Genomic DNA, 22,276 nt, shown 5'->3' on the forward strand with positions numbered 1-22,276 from the left:
TTCCATATATTAAAAATTAGTTTTCATGCTGTGGTCAATATGCTGCGACTAAATAAAACCTGTAAATCCAAGCGAACAACCAAACTCCTGACACCACCTGCTCCGAATGCACGTCTCCTACACTCCCCCCAACCCAGTAACACGCATAAATACAGATATACAAAAAGATAAAAAGAATTTCAAAGTCCCCAGGCCAACAGAATTCTTCCTCTGGTTTCCTCCTGACCAGGGTCTTTGGGTTTCCAGCGTTTTTCTTCCTGGCTGCTGTTGGTTTTGGCAAGAGCAGTAATACCACTAAGAACTTACAGACCCTCTGTTCTATTCCAAAATCGATTTAGCTAACTTAAACCAGCAAAACAAAACCCCACCTCCTTGTTAGTTGGAATTTCCACCAGTGCCTGAGGGACAGAGGAAAGCAGAGAGCACAGTACAACCCAGCAGGAAATATTTCTGACCACGATTAATGCTCCCTTTAGCAGTGCAACACAATCTTTGCAGATCTTTGTGGATCCTTGGAAGAGCTCCATTTACTACTCTCCAGGCAATATTTTGCTGTGAAAACCTTATTACATAACAGAAGCATTAACAGATTCAGAGTAAAATAAGAAAAGATGTATTATCCTAAAGATTTGGAGAAGGGGAGTGAGGGGGTGGGGAGTTAAGAAAGGCACACAGGGTTTTCCTTTCATTCCATGTGATTATGTTGTGATAATGCCCCCTACAGACCTGTCCATCACTTGCGGACTCAGGTCAGAGAAGCTCTCTGACCCGACCAGCTGGGTGACACAAGCCAAACAATGACAAATTCAGCTCCAGTTGATCGTGCCAGAAGGATCTCAGACTTGTCTGTTGAGCAGCTATGAGATAACCACACTTTCCTTTTGTCCATCGTCTTTTTTTTTTCCCCTTCCTTTTTTTTTTGTTTGTCTTTTGTTTGGTTTTTGGGTTATTTTTTTTTTTGATAGGGAGTTTGCAGGGATATATGCAGAGTTTGGAAAAGCACAGTCTCTCACGTGCAGAGAAGTGTCTTTCTAACTTTGGCTTTCTTACCTGGCTCCCACATTAACAACTTTTAGAATGTGTATTCATTCACACCTTGAACTATTTTGTTAGGAAATACCTTAAACCTCTACTCTGGCACAATAAACTTGCCTTGCAGATTTCTAAGTATTGCTACTGAAGATGGCCAACGATATCCCACAGTTGTAGGGAGCCTTGCAACACTGGCACTCAGATTCAATTGTCATTTGTGCCCTTTAGGTCATTTGTGAATGCCCCAGCATGATGGAAAAGAATGCTTTTATTGGAAATTATCCTATTCTGTAGGATAATTTTCAAATTATCCTACAGAAAAGCAGACTCACTCTTGAGCGCCGAAGACTCAGCAACTAACCAAAGACATTTGACTGTCACCATTTGACTGGTCACCAAAAGTACGAGGGCAGACTACAACCCCCTGTGAAATATAAAGAGATGACTCTTAAAACTGAGATGACTGGATGCGTAGATCAGACCTCTTAACTAGCACCAGTTTTATGTTGTCGCCATCAAAATGTCATAAGCGTATTATACAGGATTGAATTTTTGTCTTTACTCCTTTCTCCCTAACTCTCACATCTCTGTTTTCTGTGCTAATGGCTAGTTCTCTCTCACTGTCTATAAAACACGGATCTCAGCCAAGAGAAAAGCATGCAATTGGTGTGCAGGGACCCCTCCAAATCCAGTTATCTATTACCTTTCAGTTCTGTATTCCAGTGTATATTCTGACTCAGCTCAAAAGCATGAATTTTTTTCATCCTGGTACTTTATAGTATTACAAACTACAAGCACCCTCCACTGACAGACACACACACATACACATATATATATATACACACATATATAAAAACACAACCATTTCACAGCAGGTGCTGCCATCTGCTACCACTGCACCCCAGAGCAGCTACCCACAACCCTTAGCTGCTCTAGAACAAAAAAAAAAAAAAAATCAAGATAATGGTGCTGGTGTAGGTACGCGATTTATCCCAAACAGAACTTAGCTCATGGGATCACATTTTTTTTTTCTAGTAAAATATGCCACCGACTGACCTTCGATAATATCTCATCACCAAAGCCAGAACGCCTCGTAGAGCGTGCTATCACACCCTCTCCACTTCAAACTCTGATGGGTCAGTGATTCAGCAGTGAACCACTTTGTGTCAATTCTCATTGCGTTTCTAAGTCTCCCATCCAAGGAGTGACACAGTCCAACCTGTTAAGCTAACGAGAGCCGACAAGATCACAGCCCGAGAATAATAAAACATATAGAACAATAGATGCTCACCCTGGTTCTCTTCAGCTCCAAGCAGCAGAGGAACCTTTTGTTTAAGCAGCTGATGAGATACACAAGAAGTCGTAGAGACAGAGTCACTCAAGCGCACTTACTTTTGTTTCTGCTTACTCCTTTCTCCTAACCTCCAACGTCTACTGATGTGCTAGTGGTTCGCTCTCTATCAATCTCCATTAAACACTGATATAAGCCATAGAAAGATTACGTCATTGGTAGACAGGGAAACCTCTAAATGCAGTTCATTATTAACATCTGATGATTGATTAAATAACAGTCAGTCTTACGGAAAACACAGATTAAGGCTCTCCCTAGTCATTTTTCTGCATACCACCAGTTTCTTAGAAAACCATTACATATACAAGTTTCTCAACTCGTACAGTAGCACAGTCTCCCCACAGTCTTGCTGCATTTCGACACTGGCCACGGATGTTTACAGTTTGCTACCCCAAAGGATTGGACTGCGTCTTAGTCCTAGTTTTTATGTAGGTCATGAAGAGAAGTCAGTCTGCGATTGACTCCCTAGCTTTACTGAAAACACTGTAGAAAAACAAAGTTATAATATGCCAGGGAAAAGCGATTTTTCGATCTACCCCTTAGTGAACAGGTGAAGACATAGGTGCCGTCTGGTAAGCCAACATCTGCTGCTAAATTAGAGACAGACTTGGGAAGAAGTGCAAGGATTCGTCTTCCCAAAGTAGAAGGAACTGTTAATAAATTGGAAATACGAGGTTGTCTGGCAAGCAGGATTGGGGAGGTATATTGCTGCGAGTGGCCCCTGCAGAACAGCACAGGGGGGTGCGTGGGTCCCTGGGCCAAGCCCCATTGCCACTGACTAAAGCAGGAGTGGGAAGAGGGCCTTGGGCCGGAGAAAGTGGCTGCTTTGCACTTTGGGGCAAGGGTAGGAGGGGATACCCACCCCGTGTCTGTGGCTGTCTTTCTGGGTTGATAAAAAGAATAAGTTGCCCCTGATGAAGCTGTGATGGAAACCTAATTCTCTACAACAATAGCCCAGTGCTAAGAAACATCCATGGGTCCGGGCATGAGAGAAAGCAAGGACCCCTTCTAAGGGCATTTGTTTCTACATCAGTCTTTTGTTGCGTCTTTCCCCCTCACCCACCTCCTTCCCTGCTTGGTTATTCCAGCCTTAGTTTGCACGGGCTGTTTGCAGAGACAGAACAACAACAGAGGTCTACTTGGAAAGCCAGCAGAAACCTCTTAGCTTGAAATCAGAAATGTGCAGAATCCCGAAAGAACAAAAATGTTTGAACTTTTCTCCCCAAAAGCGTTGTATTCATTGACTTGCAAGCAGGGGGAACAGTAGTAGTAATTTAACCTAGGGAAGAGTGCCAACAACTTATTTAATTGCAGAGTTTGTGCCAACACCGCCACAATACAACTATTAATACAAGTCTGCAGTACAAGACTAATTCTACTAACCTTTTGCTGTTGCCTTCTAGTCAGGTCAGTGGCTGCATCCCTTCTGTGCTGACACTATTCAACAAACACTGGCAACCGCTTTTAAGCAAACATGTAATGGAGCAGGGCAGGAGGGAGGGGAGTGGGATCATTGATAAAATGAAGATTCCCCCCACGACCCCACCCCTCTCTGTCCAAATGTTTCGCATTTCTTTCTCCATTTCAAGCCTCTCTCTTGAAACTGGAAATGCGTCTTGCCATGTATTTGCTCCTGGAAAACAGCCAGATCTTCGGTCTGAATTCCATCAGCTCATTTCCCAGTTTCTATGAGACTGCATTTGAGAAATGTGGATCTCTCTCAGTCCGCTGGCCAGACCGGTCATCAATCAATGTATCTAAACGTGAGGTCTGACATTAGGGACCAATCCACCTTTCTAAACGAAGCGTTCATTTAAACAATCTGTATTTTTACAGAAAAATAAAAAAATAGCAATAATGGATCCAGCACTCCTGCAAGTTTTCAATTATTCTGGTGATAACGTGCCATTGTAAACATCTCAAAATCCAACATTAAATAATGCATAAACTCCAAGCAACATCATTAGTACATGAGGTAGTAAATTCATCGGTGCATTTGCAGACTCACCCTTGCTTCAGTCTTCACCCATTGCCACATTTGGTTTTTTATATTTACATCTTGCGACCGTATCACAACTATGAATTCTGAACGCCTGGAAGCAGATTTTTTTATTACACTCATAAGCAGCACAAAGGGGTCGCAGCTTTTAACTGTGACCTGCGGGCACTACCACAACAGAAAAAATAAGTATTGATTACAAGCTGAACAGAAAACCAAGAAAAATACTTCCATATGACGATAGTTAACACGCTTTATCAGGCAGTCACTAGTTCTCTGTAGGTGATAGGAATTTTCTTCTGCAACATGTAGTGGACTGTATGCTCTTTCAATTCTTCTGAAATAAGCGCCTCTTGCCACAACACGCGTCTTCTTCGGGGATCCTGGAGACCCTTCTGGCTTCCTTCCGTCCCATGAAACTGTTTCCCCTTTGTACGTTTTCGAACGGATCTGTTTGCCATTTCTTTGGCAAATATTTCCATAATACTTTTATCTCCGTTTTTATATGAATTAACATTTTACATCTACCCATGTCTTTAGAAGGAAAAAAGTAATGAAAAGTCTCAGAAGTAATGACAAAAGTGAAGATTTGACATATTTTCAAAAACTTGCCTTCAATAAAAAGGTGAAAAACCTCTAACAGTGCTAATAAAAACTGACCCCGCTGACAATACAAACCAACTCCCTGAAGACGTCAGCATCACAGATTGCACCTCTATATGTCAAGTCATGTTCAGAAAATGACCCGCTACTGATAATGTCTATTAAAAACCGGTATCTCTTCTGTCTCTGTGGCTGGTGTTTAAAACATTTTAACTGCTGATATGGACAGGACAAAACTGCTTACAGCATCACTGCAGAATGTGCGACTGAATCCCAGTAGAACATGGAGCTATGACATTTGTCAGCCAAACTCGTCATTCATCCGTGCATCGGAAAATCCCCATTCTTGAGTGAGAATAGGGAAGGGCTTTCAGGCTGGCAGATTATCTGGAGGGGTCTGTGGGAACTGCAAAACACTGCACCTGCCTGAAAAATGGCACCAACTCAGCACAAGACGTTTCCAGAGGAGAAAGTTAATATATGGGAGGAATGCACATAAATCCTGTTATTTCTTAATGGGATTTGGGAGCTTATTTCTCACCCCGTGCTTTGAAATGTATCCCACAGCCTATTCTATTAATGAATTTAAGCACAGTGATTTTCTTATCAGCAGGAATCATTCTTCGCTGGGGTTCGAATTTTTTTTTTGGTGGGATTTTTTAATGCAAGTGTGAAAAATTAATACTATCCCTGAATATCAGTGAGGATGTTAACAAGCTGTGTCCTGTATAAGCTCGTCTTGTCTGTTTCTGTTGTCCTTTTCCTAATTTCAGTTGATTAAGAAACCTGGAATCATTTATTTGTTTGGGGTTTTTTTTAAGTTCAGCAAAGTAACAAGAGTTGCGGAAACAGATTTAAGCGTGTCTGGCTGAAAATGGGAAGACCAGAACTCTATTTCCAGCTCAGCCATGTGAACGAACCTACACAAGCCCTCTCTTACTTAAAACAAACTTACAACATTTAGGAAGACGGTTTTTCACTTGGAGCGCCAAGTGTAATACACAGAGACAGACTATATTTCCACAGGGGAAAGATACTTCCCGGCATTTAACAACTTCTGATCTGAGTCTCTTTAAAGAGCCAGGGTTCTGGCAAGTCCATCTGAAGTTTACAGTCCACATCTCCTTCAGAAACAAGGATCTAGTAAGCGAGCCGAAGCAGAGGGGTTTAAGTGGACCTACAAAGAAGGCAGGAACCCTTTGGGCGAGACACAAACAGAGCTATGGCAGTATATGTGAGATGAGATTATAAAGAAAAGAAGAAACATATTTAGTCCATTTAAAATCTACACTTCCTAGATTATATTCATCTGACACGCAGCAATGACCAACATCCCGCTCCAGCCAAGGCAAGTTTTCAGGGAACCTCCAAATATCTAGCAACCCTTGCTCCACCACTTGTGTGTGACAGTTGGGGCTACCCAAGGGTCCGATTTCCACATCTCACATGTACGAAGCAGGCTGTGTCCTGTTCAGCACCCACGCTGGCAGGCATTCCTAATGCAGGCCACACTGTTGACATCACAGAAAGAAATCCAAGACATGAGGTTGATGTGGCTGGGCGCTAGGCAGCTAGAGGATGCCAAATCTTCCTGCAGACAAGCTAGTCCTGATGCTGAATTGCGTTTTTCTATTATTAACTAGATATCCCCTGTTCCAAGCATAAGGGCAGGTTTGTGTCAGACAGAAGAAGAAAGCCTCCCCTAGGCAAGGTCAGAAATGCAGCCTGAGGACTCCAGAACGATGGCAGAACGCCCATCAGTTTCTGTTGTTCATGCTCAAAGGCAAAGTCTACTGTCTCAAGTGGGGGAAGAGATTTGCCTCTTGGGCTGATGGATACCAACACATTTTGGGGTTTCCTGACACTGGTCTCGGATGCTCTCTGCTGCCACCCGATGGTGATCCACTCTGGGCTTTGGAAATACACAGATCGGTGACAAAAATTATGTGGTTTAGCAGTCTATTATCAAAGGCCTCTGGACATTTTTTCTTTGACTAGCAATGTTTGATGGCACGCAATTTCGAGCTCATCTCATTTTCACTTTCAAAGATCCCTCCCAAAGTCTCAGTAATTCACTCACAATATACCCATGCCAGATTCATGCTCCACAGTTTTGAGCTTCTTCAAAAGATCCTGAAGGCAAACACTGATGAAATCTGAGATGAGGTTAGCTCAGCTCCAGCCATATTATCGATGATGGTTTTTCCTCCTGTGCCTTGGGCTCCCAAGAAGCGTGGGAAAGGCTGCAGGTAGTAGAGCCTTTCACAAGCAATCATCTACTCTGCACAAATGCTGATTTAAAGAGTGCATTCTCTGGTTCTCATTCTAGGATCAGTCTAAATCTTAACTCTGGTTATACTTGCTACAGCCAGGCGAACAAGGATACATGGCATTTTTCTGTTTCATGTCTTTCATGTAAGATAAAGCTAGGGCAGGATTTACAAAGGCTGCATTTATTGACCCTAAGGATTACAGGTTGTGTTTAATCATACACGATTCCTCTCTGCCCAAGAACCTGGGAAGAAAATATTTCTTCTATTACACCTTTTTGCGACTTTGAAAGAGATCACACTGCATATGGTCCTCTGTAACTCATGTGGTTGCAATGCAGTGGTGGAGGCCTGATCTTAAAGACGAGGTATCTCTGTGGATTTGGACCAAAACTTCGCAGCTTGGTTTGATCTCTGGTAAGGAGGAAGCTCTAAAGCATGACTGCTCAACTAGAGACAGACACCTGTCAGTCGTCCCCCCCACGCCTTGTCAGCACAGAGGTATGACTTTTTTTCAAGGGTAATTTCCTTCCACATGCACGTTCATAAAAGCCATGTCACTGAGTTGTCCGTGCACCTTGGGATTCATCTGTGCTGATCCTTGTTAATAAGGACAACCAAGGTATTCCTGGCAGATGGGCTCCTCCTGATGCATCACAGACCAACCGGCACTACCCCTTCAGACAGCCTATCTGCAGTCTGAAAAGCTCCTACTGACTTTGCTGGTGGAGCAGCAATGCCCGGCAAGCCACTGCTCCCGTCAGTCAGTCAGTTTGTCTGCAATTGCTAATTCAGTGCTGTGGAAGAGAACAGAAGTCTTTTTGTGTAGAGAACGGATCGGCAGCCTAATGGACGGGGCTGACAATAGAAGCCTTTTCATCAAGCAACTCCCTGGCTTTAAGAAAAGGTAGAGGATCCTGTCCCTTGTGCTGGCATCAGCAGTCTTTCCTGAGGCCCTAATCTGAGCCCTGAGAAACAAGGAAGAGTGGTGAGGAACTGCCCCTCCTCTTTCTGAAACCATTACAGCATCAGTCCCCTTCTGCTTCTTTGAAAGCAAAGGTCTGCATCATCCAGATTTCCTTGGTGTCTGGGATCAGGCATCTGCTTTATGTGTTGCCACAGTCTAGCAACAAGAGTCAGATGTGCAGGCAGATGATTTTGCACCATGAACCCCTTAGCTCATCAGCACACAGAGCACACCTTTCTCCAGTGCCAAACGTAAAAGAAGTACTGCAGGGCAGGGAGAGGGGAATCGGCAAGAAACAATTTCTGTTGACCAGGCTGGTTTGGTCCTTGATCTTTTACAAGCCAGACAGGATGCCAGTCAGTGCAGGTCCGTACTTCTTTTTGCTCCCTTTCTCAGGAGCACTTTCTCACCTGCCGTTGGACTGAGACCAAGCACAAACAATTACATTATGGTTTAGTCCTAGATGAATTATTGCCCACTTACTGCTCCCTTACTGCTTTCCCCAGTGAATACAAGAAGTGAAGGAATAACGAACATGCCAACCCTCCATGCCCTGTAAGCTGATGTAGTTAAATAGTACGAGATCAGCACTCAGGTGATTCTTGCACACCATTCTTCTTCTGTTCATACTCGAGAAAAAACACATTTCTAAGGACCTGCCATATTATACCCAACATCCGCATCTATGGCCCTAAATGCATAACCAGTGCAGAAAATGCTCTGCAAGAAGGCATGAACTTAACAACGGCTTTGAAATGGAAACCCTCGTTAGCTCACACGCAGTATAATGGAGAATAAATAGTGAAGAGGGGTATTTTTTTTTAAACATTAACAACACAGAGGCCCCAACCTATTCTTCAGCAGTGAGGAGAAAAATAAAGTCCATCTCTAACCAGACAAGAACAAGCATGGAAACCTAAAAAGAAAAAATAATTTAAAAAAAGTAATAATCACAGAACAAGTCACCATGCCTCTGGCTCAGTTTCACGTTCTCACGCCCGGCCAACAAGTCTATCGTGACTCTGCCAGCTGCAGACAAGCCTCTCTAATGCGAGCATTGGATGTCTTTTTTGTGCTTGCAGCCCTACAAAAAGGTTAACCGTTTCTAAATTGCCATTTGTCACACGCAGGGATATGGGGAATGGATGCAAAGAAACTTTGCCTGTCAGTGCGTAAGATAATTTAATTTTGGTTATGGGAACTCTGAGCATTCGAGTGGGGAAAGCAATGGGCTCCTGGTACTGACCTAACGGGAGAGCACTGACTCGGAGCGTTCTGATCAGAGGCAGAGACAGGGATAAGTGTCTGTGGGCCAGCTGGGGTCCAGAATGGCCTTTTGGGTTTTGTTTTGTCCAGAATGGTGGAACGACTCTTATTACATGTCACTAACTGCTCTATGAGCTCACTCAAGCGAGGCGAACAAGGCATCATGACCAAAAATATTAGAGAAGTAGCACAAGCATGGGAGCTTCACGGAAGATGGCCCGATCGAGCTCCTGTAAGCACCGACTGCTAGAGGGCTATTCATTTCATCAAAAGTTGGATCGGGCTCCTAACAAGGTTTAAACACCGTACAAGAAATCAGGATTATTTCTCAGGCTCTGTCCCAAGCTATCCCTATTATTATTAAACTTTTATTGCTTCCTACATCCCTGCTGAGAGGTAAACCTCAGAGTTTGTGTCATGCTTCTGGCATGAGGTCCCTGTAAATGACCTACCCTTTTCAGCTACGGGAACCGATGAACTACGGCACAGCATGTGAAAAGTGTTCCCACACAGCCGCTATCCGAGAAAGAACGCTTTCGATGCTTTAATTCCGAGGCAAGAGAAACAACTCTTTTGTTAGTATCATCAACATGGGGCTCAAAATAAAAGGGCATTTCAGAGGCCTACAACAGCTAAAACTATTCCAAAGGTTTGTGTGTAGCAATGAGAACCAGAGTGCAGAAATAGTTCGCCTGGCTTCAAAACGGTTGAGACCGCATAATGGTAATTACCTTAAATTAGAAATTCTTGCAGGAAATCAAGAGGGAATGAACACTTCTGTTACCAGTTTGCCTTTACTGCCTAGAACAGGCGGGGCTTTCATTTTTGCAATATTGATCTTACAGCTCAGGATGAGCCAAAAAAGTAATAGGCAAATGGAAATCTGGGTTTGCTTCTGGGTATTATCATGGTTTTGAGTTCAAAGGAAATCAGGTTCCAATTAAACATTCAGTATCACCTGCAATCCCTTTTGCTTTCTCATGGAATTTCTAGTTCCAGGTGAAGAAACCACTTGCTTAATGAGATTTCCACTGTAAGCAAATCTCTCCACATCTAGGCCAAAATTACATGGTTCTAAATTACTAAACAGGCATAATAAAAAAATGAAAGTTGAACTATATGAACCAAAATCTGAAAACAGAGAAGCAGAGGTCACCACAGGGGATTTGACTTCCACAGCTTCTGAAGCATTAGTGACACATTTATGTTCTCTCAGCTGGGAAAAAATTAGCATAGCATGCTCATTCTAGAGAGACACTTTACTCCTGCCACCAACCTCTTTTTCCTCCTCACCTCCGGAAAACATTTATTTATTTCAAAACACGGGGAGAAACAGCAAACAGTTCCAAGTAAAGAATTTGACTGACAGCTATTCTCTAAGCTCATACAAATGAGAAATTCTTCCCCGGGAATAACGTTAGAGACTACAGCTCCCTTTCAAGCTCTCACCTACACTCCTCACTGACATGCTTTATACCGCAAAATCAATACAAAAGGGAAAATACATTTTGCTAATTTGCAGCCTATGATTCATCTTTTTGGACACTGTCCCATTACTCGTCAGTGACATTCTGGTGCTAATTTAGGCACTGATTTTTGGACTTTCCCTTGAGGTGCAGTGGAAAAGGAACTGGCTACTTTTTGCCCATTCTTCCATGACTTTCCTTCTGGTACAACAAAAATTAATGTTGGGAAGATTCCACACAGCTTATTTCTGAGGCTCCCTCACAAGATTGTGCTTAGGTGGCAGTCCAGGAGTACCACGCAGAATCCTAAAGCGCTGTGGCCCAACAGGCAGCTCCACAAGACCAAGGGAACTTCCTCGCATTCCCACGATGGCTAAGCGCTGCTCTAGGACAGTCAACACCCCGAGTTTCCATTTTGCTGACACACTGTTAACATTTCCAAATTTCTTTTCATTGAAAATCAGTATGTTCTTTTAAATGTCCTGTGCAGCCAGAATCCTAACATATTATGATTCTACAGCCTTCATGTGATGAGTTTGTATACAGTCAGTCCAGAAAAAAGACAGAAAAAAGTCGACTAGAGGGAACGTCAGAGCAGCTTCTTTTGTGGAGAGGGGAAAATGTGGGTCGGATGTAATAAATTTATTTATGGTCTGCCCTCACTTCCAGCAAAACACATTACGAAGAGACCTGTGTTGAGGACTTTGAATTAGCTGTCATGAAACCGCTTCGGTACAGGTTTGTCTTTCCACAGGGAAAAAAGTACAGCGTTAGCATAAAAAGGTCATCTGTTTTAACTACCTAAATTCATGTTAGCTGCACAACCAACATTTCTGACAAGTTGATTTAGACTCGGTTGCATGATGTGCTGAGCATCATGGCTGATTCAGCAAAGCGTTTACTAGTGTGTTTAACTGTAAGTGCGCGTATCTGTGCAATGAACCACACACACACTGAGAACTCAGCCTGTCTTGCTGCACAGAAACACAGCAATATATCTATACAGCACAGGGACTTTTACCGAAAGGCAGTAGATAACTTGTTCTTATTTTGAAGGCGATACTAAAACTATGGTAATCAGATCTCTAAAACAGCACCTTCTGCCAGCTGAGAATATAGGTCTGGTTTTTGCAACTTAACTCCCAACTGTTGCTGCCATTGCTTTTGGGTAATTTCTTGGCACATTATTGGTGGAAAAATCTGTCTTTCCAAAGAACCGCTGCGAGGTTGGGGGTGCGAGAACCAGTTTTCCTGCATCTAGGCCTTTTGTAAATTCACTCATCTTGGTTTTTGACTTCCGCCACAGCCTTTGGTCTGAAGCTGAGACAGGCCAATACTTGTGGGTCCCAAATGAGCATCAGTTCCTGATGGCTAGAAAGAACTATTGCATTCAAACAGATTTGCTATCTGTCTAGTATTCTATAACAATACATCAAGGTTACTTTGACTGTTTTAAGTCATGTTGCAAGCTTTCACGAGTACCAGCCTAAATATTTGGTGAAATCTACGTTTTTATTTACACTAAGGCCATTTAACACAGCTCTGTCAACCTAAACAGACAGTTAAGTGGACATAAACATAATGTATTTGCCAAAACAGAATAGGAAGCCGAATCAGAAATAAAACTCCTACCGTAATTATGAATAATCAGAAATGAAAAACCGACATCCACATTTTCTGATATTTATAGGCAATATGATTTAGAACCGTTATTGGATCATTCCTAGTGTGTACCTGCATGAGTACTGTGATTTTTAATGGACCCTTCCAACCCAAATCATTCTGTGCTTCTGTAAGCACTCTTGTGCAAGTACAGAATTTAACCTGTACCATGATTCAATTTATCATTTCCCCACAGTTCCTCATTAGTTCACAGTATAACCAGAAGAATACTGAATTAGCTGACTAATACGCAATTAATTCTGAAGAGCACATAGTGAATTCAAACACAAGAGGAATTTCTCAGCTGAAACTGGAAACCAGGAAACAGCTATAGGCGCTGCATGAATTCCAGAAAGCACAGCTTTCACATGCAAGCCGTTCTCCAGTTCTGCATCACTGATGCCTGAGCAAAACAACGAAATGCTAACGCTGATAGCACAAACCAAGCAGTAGCTACAAGTTTAAGAAAAAAAAAACTGACGCAACTGAAAAAAAAACACCGCATTTTTGCAGCGTTGTTTCACAGAAGGCAGGCACAAGTCATACAGCTCCCAGTGGCACTATGCACGCTCCAGGCATGTTTGACATTAAAGGGCCTGGTTGTTGTGGAAACCAAATCCCATAGATTAATTAATGTTCAGCAGCCGGAGCCATCTCTCTTCCTCTCTGCCTCCCTGCCCCCAATTAAAAAAAAAGGAGGGCGGCGCTTTTTACATCACAGAAGAATGTTGAAGCAAAAAGAAACTTTTTCCTCACAAATGCAGAACACTACCAATAAAAGTGAACAACCTGACTGAAGTGTTAGTCCCTCGTGTTTAGAAAATGGAAAAATATAACACCATTTCAGTGAAGCTAGTTTTGCTTTATGTGGCTATGCCAAACTATCTTCAAGAAGGTCCTGCAAGAAAGATGATTACGTGAAATTTCTAAAATCCCTTTATGATGAAAGAACTTTTATGGACATCCCCCATTTTTACTTTCAACATGTAGATGCGCTAATTACAAATAATTTATTTCAGGTGAACTATTCAAGTGACTGACAGTCTTCATGTGAATGTGTTCACACAGCAAGTTGCAAGACTTGAGTAACATTGATTCTGAGAATCAGCATTTTCTTTTAGCTGACGTTGGTTCTGATTCTTTGAATTCCTCATGTACATCCCAGTTTACAGGACGGAGTAAGATTAGACATAAGTACATATATGCACCTAGCAGCTCGCTTTATAACTGCATACCATAAACAAGCAGAATGCACCAGACAGATGACACAGAAGAGAAGTACAGTTAAGAGCTACTACAGGTAAAATTACAGAATTACCTGAATCCTATTTTCAAAAGAGTTTTAGGGCCATAGGTCAAACATATTTCAGATATTCATACATTCAATTTGATGCTTTTGAAAATGAGCTGTCTTCAGTATCTGCATCTTGAGATACCTGGGTACTTTTAATAGCGCAGTTCTGATGAAAGAGAGGAACGCTTTCTCCTGGTTTTTACCTCAAAATATCCTTGTGAGCTATGCTACTAGTTGCCTGTTAACAATACTCAATCATGAATAATTAAAATAATAAAAATCTTGAAGGCATACCATACTTAATAGATACTCAGTAAGTAAAGAGTACGTAGGGTGAGAAAACTGCTAACACAGCATAATATGTATACATACCAAATAGGTACAAGTATTTATTATTCTGTTTCCGCACACACACTTCTAATTAGCCAACATGACATCACGTGACTTAAAGCACTTACTTTCTTTTCTCGTCAGAAGCGGTGCTGATGGCTTACTGAACATGCTCAGATATGCTATGACTTCATGACACAAGATCACCTCATGAGAGTCCCCTACTCACTCGCATTCATAGTAGTGAAATAAACAGAGCCAATTTCTGCAAGCCAAGATACTTCCTGCATGACAAAAACTGCACCTTTGATAGTTAGACAATGCCAAGAGCTCTCATGTGTTGCTCAAATACGTTGCTCCCGAGCAAACATACTCACTTGAATAGGTGCTCAACAGTTGTGAAAACCAAGGCAAATACAGTGTCTAATATAATATTTCAGTCTTATTTTACAACTCTTACCCTTAAATTGGGCACCACTTCTAACTTGTTTGCATTTCATTTAAAATAAGAAAAAATACCTTTGAGATGATTAATGGCTCCCCGTGCTCCAGTCCGCCTTTCAGTGTGAATCCCCATGGAGCGCCTCCTTGAAGCTGTGCCTCCAGGTAGATATATCTTCCTTTATGGGTAATGCTGGACTCTGAAGATGATATGCTGGTGTTAATATTGTCTAACATCCTCATCTGTCCTATCACATACTCAGTCAAATACAAAACCCACTCAGGCAATCACAGAACAAGGAAGTTGGAAATTAAACTCCCCCGAAGCCCGCCACAAGTCATCCCTGAATACATGAAACAAGAAGAGTCTGAGACAGAAAATTTTTCTTCAGAGCTGGAGTCCAAGGTGATGGGTTAAAAACGTTTCCCATCAACATTTCAGCACGTCGTTCCTCCTTCACAATTGCAACGTTTTACTGGTGTTTCAACACTGTGCTTTCCCCATTCCCAGGTATTCTGGGCAGGATAGCTTTGTGAAGATTTCTCTTCCCATCTTCAGTATATCAAACTTGTGCTTTTAAAGATGCGGGCCAAAAAAAACAGAAGAAAAAAAGTTTATAGATTTAAAAGCCCCTGGCCAGCAAATTGCCAAAATCCAAACGAATCCTTCGTTTGTGATTGATTATCAGTCTTTTCTTCCTTTCTGCGTGCAATTTACCATTACAATGGCCTTTTTGCCTCAGCCCACTGCACTAAAAGAATGGAAGCGTCTTCTCCCTCTCGTGCTCTCAGTTACTCTGTCCGCTTACTTCACAATTTTCTGACTTGTCAAAAAAAAAAAAAAAAAAAAAAAAAGCTGGGGGAGGAGGAGAGAGAAAGTCCATTCCTAAAACTATTTAGAGGCATTTAAAATGTGAAATAACTCCATACTTATTGGATTAAAAAGTGCAAAAAAGCCTATCAGGAAAACTGGAGAAGCAGGTGAAATTAATCCTTTGGGAAAAATGTTAAGGCGATAGCTGAGCTCTTTTCATTTTCTGTGCTCTCCCCGATGATCTGCCAAAGCTGCAGCAGCTACTGCTGCTATGCGGGAGGGTGAGGAAGTGAGAGAGAGAGAGAGAGAGGATTAAGGCAAGCAAGGCAGTGCTGCCCAATTGTGCGCATCAAGCATGCAATTATAAAATGCAGTGTGCAAAAGCTGGGGCTCACCCTTTTGTTATGCCCCCGGAAACCACCATCTTTCTATTGTACTTGCCAAGGAATTGTAACAATCCAAACTGCCAGTTGCTGAAAATACAATGGACCTGTTCCAAATTAGCACAGTGGAGCACTGCTAATAATTTTGCTCTCATAAAGTGCTTTTCCTCTGCACGTAGCCTATCAACTTCCCTGGACGTATTTCTTTCCCTCATTTACATAAAAGGTCAATGCTTTCCCAATATATGGAATTAAAAATAACACAAAGAACTTGAGATATTTTTATTAATGTAGGCAGTTGCCAATGACTACTGTAGAACTTATCGATGCGGGTGCATCTGTTCTTGCATATATGCATGTAGGCTTAGGCATTTGACTCATCGCTTGAATAGGTGTTAACAGCATATATCACCTGGTGTTAAAAAAAATTCTGTTTTTTATTGGCCCGTGAACAGGATGATAGAAAGGGTAGCCCACAGACCACTCCCTTTCCTGCTGGCATAGCTGAGTAAACAAATAGCAGTGCCTATGCCTCTAAGGTGCCCGCACTTTTGATCTTATAGTGCCTAGGATGTGCGTTATTTCTCCTTCGGGCTTTGAAAGCTGTGAAGATCTTGTGTTAACAAACCCATAATGAACTGCGGGGGAAAAGCTTTGGAGCTGCGACTCTAAACCCAGAAATCTTTGCATTTGTTCATGCCCTTCATGCCACCCCATTTCCATCCCCTTTAACATGTTACAGTTTCCCCAAAGCCTTCTATTTATCCCATGTGCCCCAGCTCTCATTCTCAATAGCCATGAAGAGGAACGCAGAAAAGAGGCCCCTCCCTTTATTTTTCATGGTAGACGATCCTCAATCCTTGCTCATATTGAGCTTTGTCCCCTCTGCTTCCCTCCCAGGGGCCGACTTTTCATTCGCTTCACATCCTGGTTAGGCTCACGGGTTGCTTTTATCCAGAACTCACCCTTTAGCCTGACTCAAATCAGATTTCTGTAGTTTTACACTCCTAGTGTTTCGCTGTAAAAACCCTCATTCCAAATCACCACAAAGAGCAATTCATTTCTGTCCCCCCACAGGCCTTCTAGAGACAGGCTGAGGCTCCGCGAGCTGCCTCTCGGGGCCATACCTCCTCCTATCCATAGCCATCAGGACTATTTAAGACTCTAAGAACATGCCAGCCTGTTAACAAGCCAAGGTGCTTCTTTGGATTATATCAATTTCCAAGACAAAACGTTGGCCACCACACCTAATATCTGCAGACACCAGAATTTCAAAAACAACTATACTTCTCACGGTTCCTACAGTGGCTGATGATTAGCAGTTATTAACGTAATTTCTGAGGCACAGTTTTTCTTCTACTCCAGCACTGCAATTCATTTCAGGTGCTGAATCCAGCAGCATTTTTGCCAACAACTCCATCAAATTTGTCACCACTGCAAGCACATAATTTTCTCCCCCTACTACCTCCAGATTTGCTAGTCCTTTATACTGTTAATCCAGCTCTAAAAAGGTCACATACAGATCCCTGCATATATCAGGGACCCACGACCAGCTAAGGAAAAAGGTGTGATCAGTCACCCAAAAAGGGCTGCCAGAGGCTGTGCTGCTTTCTCAGCAAGCTCTTATTTCACACAGGAGTTAAAAATCTGCCAGGTGCTCATGGAACCCAGTTCCCGTCTGTGTTACTCATAAATTTCTTATCCAGAAAGCTGTCTGGGCCACCCTCACAATGCTAACCTCTTGCCGACGCCCGAAGAAACCAAAGGACTTTTGGGACGCTAGAGATAACAGCAACTCCAGCCCGCGCACGTGGGATTTAACTTCCTGCCAGACGCAATGCAAACAAGACCAGCGCAAGATCACTTAACAACGTACAGCAACTATTGATGAAGAAAGTGGGATTAACAACATGCAGATGAGCATTGCTGTGCTTTAGCTGAAAACTAATTCTTCCGAGAAATAGATTTCAGTGCTGAATAAAATTAAAGCAATATTCGCCATTCACCTACATATAAACTTTTCAAAGTATTAAATACAAACCTTTTTTTCTCATCCTCCCTCTGGCAAGAACCTGAAATAGCATGGGTATCTTAGCACTGTTTGCTCCAAGAAAGGAATTTTTCTATGAGGAGTTCCTCTCAGGACAGAGCTGAGATACTCTCTGTTGGGGTGCAGTAGAAGAATTTGAATTAAAATTTTGCATGGTTTTAGTATAAGAGAAAATAAATTTGGAACAGGGTCACGTCAGAACCCTTTCCCTCAATTGTCAAGTACGACACTGCTAAAGCAAGAGAAACTACCACTGATTTCACTTTTCAGAGTCCATAATCAAAGCCTACATTTGTCATCGCTAAAGGCACTGCCTCCTCGCTGGCGGCTTCTCTGACTTTTCCTAAATTCCTTCAAATACTCCAAGTTTCTTTTGCAAATGAAGTTAATCAGAGCGATACTGCCCCCATCTGCTGGCAGTATCAGTGGTCACAGTTTAAGGTGACTTGATTGACTTAAATTCAAACATTTCACAGTTTAGTTAATAGGCATTTGCTATGCTTTTCCCTTTAAGAATGGAAACAGAATCTTTACTAAGTATTCAGAGTGGTGTTATTGATCTTACCTGCGTCCCTGAGCTGGCAAGTCAGTAAGGGCAGATTAAAGGTAAACCTAGACATCAAAGAAAGGGAATTCGTCTCCTACATTTTGTACACATCTGTTACTGCCTTTTTGGCTGGGGAATTAAACATTATGCTTAGTTCAAATCTACCTGCTGTTTAGTTATATCCCGTGAGTTCAAAGGAAGCAAAGTCACAACTTATCTCTAAAAAAAAGTTTTATAAAATAAAGCAGCCCTCATCTGTACTGAAGGGACTTCTGAGGAGGAGTAACATGCCAAAGTGGCTCAGAGCTGGACATCAGAAGAGCATAAGTATAACCAATTACCCAATATGTCGTGTTTGGCAGAAAGCTGTCATTACAAGCAGGTTGACAAGAAGTTCAGGATGAGGAGGGGTGCACTGATCATCTCGCATTCGCTCCTACTTTTGCAGTCTTTCATATTTCTAGTTGTGCACAAACTGCTACGGAGTGAGGAAAAGGCTTGCAACAGCCCCGTTCCAGAGAATTTATATTTTAAATTGGCAAGGTGGACAGAAGAGGATAGAAATGTGGGTGTTTGTACCTTTCACAGGTACAAACAGAGGGAATGGGTGACGTGCTCACGGTCATATGCGAAACATGAAAAGGCTGAAAAATGAAAGTAGTCCGTTTTCCTAGCTCACTGGTTTTAACACAGAACAACTTCTCTTTTTCTTCCAAACAGGGCTCTGTATAAGCTGAAGAGCTTCAGGAATTTTAAATAATAGACAGCCTTCAAGCACCAGTGGTCATCCCAGCTTCTTCCTCTCCCCCTGAGTCCTGAAGCCATTCACCTAAATCTGCAGTAGGATGGAACAAAACACAAGTGTCAAAAGACACAATCCTCCTGAATCAGCCCAGGATCCCTTTAGAAGTGAATCATTCCTTCTTGGGGTAACAATTCCCCTGAAGCTTTATTACGCAAAAAAAATTAGAGACAAGTAAATAGAAAATATGGCTTTTCCATACTTCTCTCCAGTCAGCTTGAGCTGACTGTAACATATCCATCCATTCAACTCTGTAACATGTCAGTCTCGCATCTAAAAGAAGAAATTACAGGAAGGCACACACGTTAAGACTCTGTATGGCCTCAACGGGATTGCAATCAACTATCCATGTTCAAAATTTGTTTCTAGGGAGACATTTCTAGGCCTACACAGGGAAGCTCTGCTCAGATTCCAGGTTGGATTTGAGTTCATTTTCCTTCCAGGCCACAGAATCAGCCTGCTGTTCTGGACAGGCCTGAGGTAAAATATGAAAAATCAGACAAGGAAAGGGAAAGACAGAGATCTGAGACTGAAAGGAAAGAACAAAGCTGAGAAATAGAAGTAAGCTGCAAAATCCATGAATCTGCATCCTTTTTGTGTTGAAAAGGCATTTGTCTTTGAAGTCTGAAAAAAAAGAATTTTCTTTGGTGAACATAAAAAAGCCTCTCCATTTAATATTGCCTCTGGCATAAAATAGCTCTGGGTCCCTCAGTTACTCAAAGCAAACTGAAAAGCAACAAGCTAAGGGGAGGAATAGATCTGTCCCTCTAAGGAGAGCACAAGTGCTGTCACAACTGAAGCAGGGGAATTCAGGGTACCTCGATTCAGAATTGCAGATTTTCTCTCTGCATTTGAATTTTCACATATCTGACGTAATGCACAGAGAATGACCCTGCTGAAACAAGAGTTTGAATCAGGAACCAGGAATCAAAAAAGAGTCATCACAGGACAACACCAAAAGCTTACAACATACAGGTTGCTGTTGTTATACAAGCATTATAACTGCAACAACACTGAGGCCACTTCAGCAATAACGATCCCTGATTTTCTATATATTCCCGTAAGCCCTTCCAGAGAAAGAGGCCATTTTGCGCTCTGAATGGACTAACTTAACAAGATGCACAAAAGCAGGAACAAAGATAAGTCCTCATTCTAACACTAAATTAATAAAAGATTCCATGATTACACAGAATTATCCAGTATTATTAAGCTAAAGGGGTTTCCCTTGCTGAGACTCAGTTACACACTTCAGAAAAAGAGAGAAGCACAAAATGCTCAGGGCAGCCATCGCTTCATTTAATTGAACAGTTGTGTAGTATTTATCTCTATCTTAGCAGGCTGTGTACATGATTGGACAGCTTTTAGATATACCCATCTGCTGAGATCAGAGGTTTCTGTGCCAAGCTATTTCTTTTAATTGTTTCTTGCAAGATGGATTACAGCTAAAGTCACCTGAGGCACCACGGCCAGATGCTCTTATTATCAGGCAAGACATCACAGCAAGATGCAACGACACAACCCTGTGTCTGAGCTCATCCTGTAAAGAGCAGGGCAAATTCTGTACATATTTATGTTTGATATGTGGCATATGAAGCAACACAGGAGGTTCAGATAAATTAATTTACTGGGGGGAGGCGGTCCCCCCCAAAATAACATGACTATTTAACAGTTAAAGCCATTATTAATGCCTTTAACCAAAATCTGAAATGACTGGTGGGTATGGCCTGGGTATTTTTGAAGTAGAGCCTCTGCTGGCATAAATTACTCTGTTACCTTCCTCTGAAGCTATATCCTCCCTGCACAGATCATAGTCCTCTCTGTAGGAGGAACAGATCATTTTAAACACAATAAGTTTATATTTGCATCTTGCTGGCAAACCTGTGGTGATTCTTAGATTTTTTCTTCTCAGAGATACTCCCAAAATAGGAGAAAAGTTATTCAGGAATTATATCCTAAAAGAGTTACTCTGTCCCCGCATTGTAACTGCTGTTTCAGGAGTGACAGGGGGAAGCAGCAAAGAGGGTGGGGTGCTCAAGACATGGATTCCCACAAAACACTAAGCAAAATCGGCACTTGCTATAAGGAGAGGTAATGCTCCGCAGAAAGCACCCCGCCACCGCCCTGACGGGGAGAAGTTATCAAGTTTCCCGCTGAAGCCAGACTTTTAATGACACTTTGCAGAGAAATCAAAAACTGGACGTGGCATTTATTGACTCCTCCTCATCCACATGATCAGCTCCAGAGGAACTGTAAAAACCATCACTCCAAATCACCACAAATTCACTAAAATTAATTTCTGTCCCCCCACAGGCCTTCTAGAGACAGGCTGAGGCTCCGCGAGCTGCCTCTCGGGGCCATACCTCCTCCTATCCATAGCCATCAGGACTATTTAAGACTCTAAGAACATGCCAGCCTGTTAACAAGCCAAGGTGCTTCTTTGGATTATATCAATTTCCAAGACAAAACGTTGCCCACCACACCTAATATCTGCAGACACCAGAATTTCAAAAACAACTATACTTCTCACGGTTCCTACAGTGGCTGATGATTAGCAGTTATTAACGTAATTTCTGAGGCACAGTTTTTCTTCTACTCCAGCACTGCAATTCATTTCAGGTGCTGAATCCAGCAGCATTTTTGCCAACAACTCCATCAAATTTGTCACCACTGCAAGCACATAATTTTCTCCCCCTACTACCTCCAGATTTGCTAGTCCTTTATACTGTTAATCCAGCTCTAAAAAGGTCACATACAGATCCCTGCATATATCAGGGACCCACGACCAGCTAAGGAAAAAGGTGTGATCAGTCACCCAAAAAGGGCTGCCAGAGGCTGTGCTGCTTTCTCAGCAGGCTCTTATTCCCCACAGGAGTTAAAAATCTGCCAAGTGCTCTGATGGGGAAAAGCTATGGAGTTTCCCGCTGAAGCCGGACTTTGAATGACACTTTGCGGAGTCATCAAACGCTGGATGCGGCGTTAATTGGCTCCCCCTCCTGCAC

At 42.3% G+C, this 22,276-nt stretch overlaps 1 protein-coding gene across 1 annotated transcript in view; it reads right to left on the bottom strand.

The window, feature by feature from the left end:
• Positions 1–15,044, bottom strand: part of SHROOM3 (shroom family member 3) — a 152,911-nt gene extending 137,867 nt beyond the window's left edge. The window contains exon 1 of the mRNA XM_009477183.2: positions 14,760–15,044. Coding sequence (XP_009475458.2) covers positions 14,760–14,924 — 165 coding nt within the window. The 5' untranslated portion in view covers positions 14,925–15,044. The remainder of the gene's footprint in view (positions 1–14,759) is intronic.
• Between the last annotated feature and the right edge of the window lie 7,232 nt (positions 15,045–22,276).

This window comes from Nipponia nippon, unplaced genomic scaffold (genome assembly GCF_047370975.1).
Source record: "Nipponia nippon isolate SJK-2023a ecotype South Korea unplaced genomic scaffold, ASM4737097v1 scaffold_6, whole genome shotgun sequence".
NCBI classification, from domain to species: Eukaryota; Metazoa; Chordata; class Aves; order Pelecaniformes; family Threskiornithidae; genus Nipponia; species Nipponia nippon.